At 39.5% G+C, this 5929-nt stretch overlaps 1 protein-coding gene across 1 annotated transcript; it reads left to right on the forward strand.

Moving 5' to 3' along the window:
* Positions 1–226: 226 nt before the first annotated feature.
* On the forward strand, positions 227–2688 carry LOC141756978 (uncharacterized). Its single transcript, XM_074617104.1, has 2 exons — positions 227–1021; positions 1491–2688. Exons 1-2 carry the CDS (start codon positions 993–995, stop codon positions 2551–2553), a joined length of 1092 nt encoding a protein of 363 aa, XP_074473205.1. The 5' UTR covers positions 227–992; the 3' UTR covers positions 2554–2688.
* Positions 2689–5929: the final 3241 nt, after the last annotated feature.

The raw sequence follows: 5929 nt of genomic DNA on the forward strand, positions 1-5929 counted from the left end.
TACACATCTCTGTGGTTTTGTGTCTCTTTGTGGACATTTTATCTTTTTGTAGTCGTTACACATCTCTCTGTGGTTTTATGTCTCTTTGTAGTCGTTACACATCTCTCTGTGGTTTGGTGTCTCTTTGTAGTTCTTTATGTCTCTTTGTAGTCGTTACACATCTCTCTGTGGTTTTGTGTCTCTTTGTAGTTCTTTATGTCTCCTTGTGCGGCCGATACCTTTTCATAAGTGTTGTGAGTCTTTGTGTTAGAGTTGTCAGTGTTGTAGTTTTGTTATTTTTGCAGTCTTTGTGTGTCTCTTTGTAGTGGTTATATCTCTCTGTGGTTTTGTTTCTCTTTATGGCAATTTTGTGTCTCTGTACGGCTGTTTTGCCCTTTTCATAACTGTTGTGAATCTCTTTGTGTCTCTTTGCAACTGTTTCATATCTCTTTGTAGTTTTTTTTTTTTTTTGTATCCCTTTGTAGTTGTTTAATTTTTCTTTGTGGTCATTTTGAGTTTCTTCCTGGTTGGCACATGTTTCTTTGAGTGACATTGGGCCTGTGCCCGGTAGGCCCGTTGAGTAATCCATCCATGCATATTACTGTAGGGAACTTAACTATTTTTCCAACATGGAGATCTGACTATTGTAGATTCTGTTGGCTTGACTCACTTTCTATGACAGAAATTCACAGCTTGAGCACAGCATCCTTCTGTCTGAACAGCAATTAAAAAAATACAGTACAGTTGTGTGAAAAAATGCTATAGTTCAATGGAATAGCAGCTTTGGTCCAAGTTTACTTTGGAACAGGAAATACAAAAGGGCCCTTTAAGAATGTTAATGTTATCAAGTTGCTGTGGCAACTTGGGGGGAAAGCAAATCAAAATACAATTTTCATTTCAAACATTTGATAATTTCTTGGTGGAGCTGCTGCAATTGTTGGTGGGAAAAAATAGACCCTACTTTAGGAGAAACAGAAAATCCAGTAGAAAACTACAGAGAAGACAGGATTGAAATGGAGGAAACCCTAGAGACCCTGTCAAGGTAATGAAATCAAGAGTATACAATCATGGGATGTCTACAGTTATTTTGGTCTTTTGCCAGTTTTTAAAGTGTTTGAACAATTAATATTTGTTCTTGGATTTAATAATGGATAGGATGAGGTAGTCTTGGTGGGAATACGGGGGACAATATTGACATGTGAGGGAGGGGGAGTAAAGGATATTATGTTACACATTTTGTTTGCGTGTTGCAGTTTGCAGAAATCTGACAATAAAATGCAGCCCTATGCAAGTGAAATGTGCAAATATTTTAGGAGATGGGAATGTTCTTTTTTATATAAAATCCTATATCACTTTACACATCAACACATATGTGGATTTCATAAAAGAACATGTGTTTGGTGACTTATGAATCAATATAATGACCAAATATACTGTAAGGGTGAGGAATGGTGTCACAGATTGTTTACAGTAACATCTCTTGATCCTTTTCTTTCTATTTTTGCTCTTAGTTTTGAAAGTGAATATTCTAAGGAGCAATCAACAACAATTTCAACAAGTTACACAGAAGATGAAGAAATAAGCAGTGGAGAGACTGAAAAAGGCCGCTCGCGAAGTGTTTGCCGACCTGTTTTGACTCTGATTTTGATTGCGCTTGTTTGTGGATTGACCGGTGTCCTCTTTACTCAGATAAATAACCTGCAAAATCTGAGCAAAATAGAAACGGAAAACACTGAGATGAGGAGAATGCTGAACTTAAACATCTCCACAACAAATTACATCATGTTGTTGTCTGCTGAAAACACCCGGCTGAAACTGCTCTTGCAGAACGCATTGCTAGAAAAAACCCAGTTGCAAGTTGAGAACGATGAGCTGAAGAAGTTTCTAGAATCAACCCAGAAAAGCTATGAACTTGCAATAGAGGTAACCAATGGACTGCACCTGGTTCTGAATCAATCATTGCACATCATCGCCACGGCGGCTGAAGAAAGCAAACGGTGGCGCCTGCAGTTCAACAATAAACAACAAACCTCCAAGAACCAGCGTTCAATCCTGTTTTCCGACAAACTGTCCTTCCTCTGGAGATTGTGCAGCAACGACACGCTGCAGTGTTCACACTGCATGTCTGGCTGGGTCGAATACAGGTCGCGTTGCTTCGTCCTGCCACAAGAAACAAAGAGGTGGGAAGATGCTCGCAGGAAATGTCTTAACATGGGGGCTGACCTGGCTGTTCCTTTGAATGCACAAGACCACGCATTCTTGACCTTCATGACTTTTCAGTTTGCACAGAATAACCCTCAACAAAACCTCAGCTCAGTGTGGATCGGGTTGCAGGAAATGGATGAGGAGGGCGTCTACATCTGGGTCAATGGCAACACAACCCACAGAGATGACATTCACTGGAGGAACAACACCATGGCATCCGGAAACAAAAATGGGACAGGACAGGACTGTGTTGCCATCGTCCCGCCGAGTAGCATGAGACAGGACAATAGGTTAAAATCCTGGGATGACATTGTTTGCAGTGAAAAACAGCACTACATGTGTGAGACCACGGCTCTCATTTTGTCCTGACTGACAGACCTGCGATATAGCTGCATGTTGTAGATGTATGTTGGTTAAGATGTTGAGGAAAAGCAATCGTACTTGGGGCCCTAAAGATGCTTCCTTTGTTTAGATAATAATAATAATAAACTTTTTACAAGTGTTTACAGATGTACAAGTGTTTTTAATGTCTGAGCCTCTAACAAAAACATTTCAGGACTGCAATGAAATAAAATCAGACAATTAAAACAATACAAAAATAAAATGGAAATAAAATATAATATAAAAATTCAAAAGCAATAACATTAAAAAGACCAGACATGTTAATAAATATAAATATTGCGCTTAAAAAAAGATTTGCTTTGAGAAGTGATTTAAAAGACGTCACTGGTTCTGCAGCCTCAGAGAGAGGCTGAAGAGGCTAAACCTTGAATACAATGAATTACAATAATCAAACTGAGATGATATAAAAGCGTGAATGACCTTCTCTTGATCAGGTCGACTTTGACTTCAATTGATAAAAACACGATTGAGCAAATTTTTAAAACGATTTTCAAAAGAAAGAATATTACACCTGGATTCATGGCTGCAGGTTCCATGTTTGTAGACAGGGAGCAAAGATGCTTTTGTAAAATAGGGATGGACTTTGTGGGATTGAAGACAATTATTTCAGATTTCAGATCTTTTTTCATTTAGCTGGAGAAGGTTTTGGGACATCCAGCACTTTATTTCTGACAGACAAGATAATAAATGATGAAAATTGCCTACTTCACTGTTTTTTAAAGGTAGGGTCGGTAATGTTGAGAAACTAGCAAGAGTAGCCTACACTAGATTTTATGATCCAACCGAAAAAACGAGCCCAGTGTTGCCAACTCTTTTCCAGTGAAAATAGCAGCGCTCGCTCCAAAAGTTCCTAAATCTAGCGAGGAAGTGGCCAAGTCGGCAACACTGACAGTCCGTCACTTCAGGCCTCCCTCCAAAGACACTCCCCCACATTATCATTATGAACGTAAACTACAAACATGGCTATTGTTGGTACTCACAGCTGTCGAGCTAGCAGCTTGTGGAAGACTCCGGTGACTCGCAGCGAGTGCACGGGCAGAGTGCACGGGCAGAGTGCACGCAGGTAGACAGACACGCAGCCCGTCCAATCATTACATTCCAATGTAATGATTGGACGGGTTTATTACATTCATGCGACAGCCACAGACACCAGATTTATTTCTTTTTTTTGTATTTGATTTATTGAATGCTTTCAGGATCTAATGAGAATTTCAACAAATATAACATAAAATGTATTTGAACAGCACTACCAATCCCATACTTTAATGGTACATACATTTGCATAACAATGGTACTAGATTTTGTGTTTATGTATGATATGTCCCAGTGGCAGCATGTATGTACAGAACAACAGGGGCCAAGGATGCAACCTTCACCAATGACTATAGAAACTTGTTAAGTTGATAAATCAGATTTAAACCATGTGTCTCTGATGCCAACCCACTTCCCAAGGCTATCTAATAGAATGAATGCAGCGCTCAAATCAAGAAGAATTGAAATAGAACAATCATTACCATCAGCTTTAAGCAAAAGGTTATCTCTTTACACATTATTTTTTCTCTTTTATTTCATCTGAATTTCAATTATTAAAGGTTCTCTATACGATATCCAGGGCCTTAATATAGCAGTAAACAACTATTTGCAATGAAAAGATAGAGGAGTAATGCCTACCTGAGCAGAGAATGAAGTCGCTCCCTCTGTGTGTGTTGTAATCTGAGTTTGTGCTTTGTTAACCGCCATTTAGTGCACATTCATCTTCAATTAAAGGAAAAAGCCCATTGAGTAACACAAAACAGCAAATAGGCAATTAGTTAGAGCCAAGAGGGCTAATTTTGAGATGATAAAAGACACCATAAAAAATGACAAAACAATGCACAAATAAACACAGCAGATAAGCACAATTATGCAAAGGTAAAATCAAGTAACAATTCTTTACAATCCACATTGAACACTGGGATGATTTAATGCAAAACAAGACAGTCATGAAAGGAGAGATGTCACTCTCCAGTGCTCATTTCCTTATTAAATAAAAAGAAGGTATTGAGTTCCTATTGAGCTCCCTCATAAATACCAGCATACAGCTCCATTCATGTGTGGCTTGAATAGAAACAGCAACGAGACTAAATGTGCTTTTTTTTGCAGTCCAATTGGACACTGTGGGTTATTGAGTATTCTGCATGCTCTCGCCAGATCATTTTCACATCATTTAAAAGCATAATTTTCTCATATTTTTCATCAAGTGGTAGAGTCATAGTGGTGAACCAGCCATTCTTTGTTGTTCATAGATAGGTGTCCACGCCTGCCAGTAAAGGGGATCCAAATAAAGAGTAAGAAAGACTTAACTGGGAAAGCACAGCCAGTCGCTGCTTCTCAACCGGGAACACCTGGTGCTGCAGAGAAGGATAATAAAATATCAGCTGTGGCTTTGTGGTGAGAGAGAACTGGGAGACCCTGGTTCAGGTGTTGGTGTCAACAAGTGTTTGACTGTGTTGAAGTGTCCTTGAGTAATACACACAAACATCTGCTGGTAGCCCCAGAGATGCTGTGTGATCCAAACACTAACCTTCCTGCAGGGTAGCAAGCATCATTAGAGAATTTTCCCTGCAGTATCAGTTCTCCAAAGTACTGAATTGCATTATTATCAGGGACATATTTAAATGGACTGCAATAGTTTCACTATTGACCAAATTTTAAATATGAAGGTAGTCATTTGAGACACAGTGGCTCAGTGGTTTGGACTGGCCCCCCCGACTTCCTCTTACAATCCTGACCTGGGGCCTCATGTATAAAACACTGCTCAGCTTTCACACTGGAAGATGGCGATTTTTATACATCCCGGCGTGTGCGTGAAACACAGCATACGCAACATTTTAGTACCTGCGCACCGTTTATACATGAGGCCCCTGGTGAATTAAGTTGCCTTTAAAAGGCTATGCACACTAGCCCTGCAACAGTAGCTGTGTCACATGGCCAACTTTATGAGACTGAAGAAAAGTCCGTTCTTGAAAATTTTGACCTTGGATCCAGCAGCTACTGTAATATTCTCAATTTTTAAGCCCCTATTTGGAGGAGAAGTCCTTAAAGTGCTCAGAAATAATGGAAAAACTGAGCATGCACAGTGTATTTCCAACTGGGCAGCTCCATCTGCTGAGGTAGATTGTGTGATATGATCGAAAGCTCCAGGACAGCTATGCAGCTGCAGGACCTTGTGGGGAGATTGATGTTGTCAGCTTCTGTTTATTATAAAGTCAAGAAGGATCTTTCAATCTCACTTCAGCCAACTTGACATTGACTGTCAAAGTGATTTTTTAAAAATCTATATTTTCATACACATTCATGAAAA

Source organism: Sebastes fasciatus, chromosome 2, assembly GCF_043250625.1.
Source record: "Sebastes fasciatus isolate fSebFas1 chromosome 2, fSebFas1.pri, whole genome shotgun sequence".
Taxonomy (NCBI): domain Eukaryota; kingdom Metazoa; phylum Chordata; class Actinopteri; order Perciformes; family Sebastidae; genus Sebastes; species Sebastes fasciatus.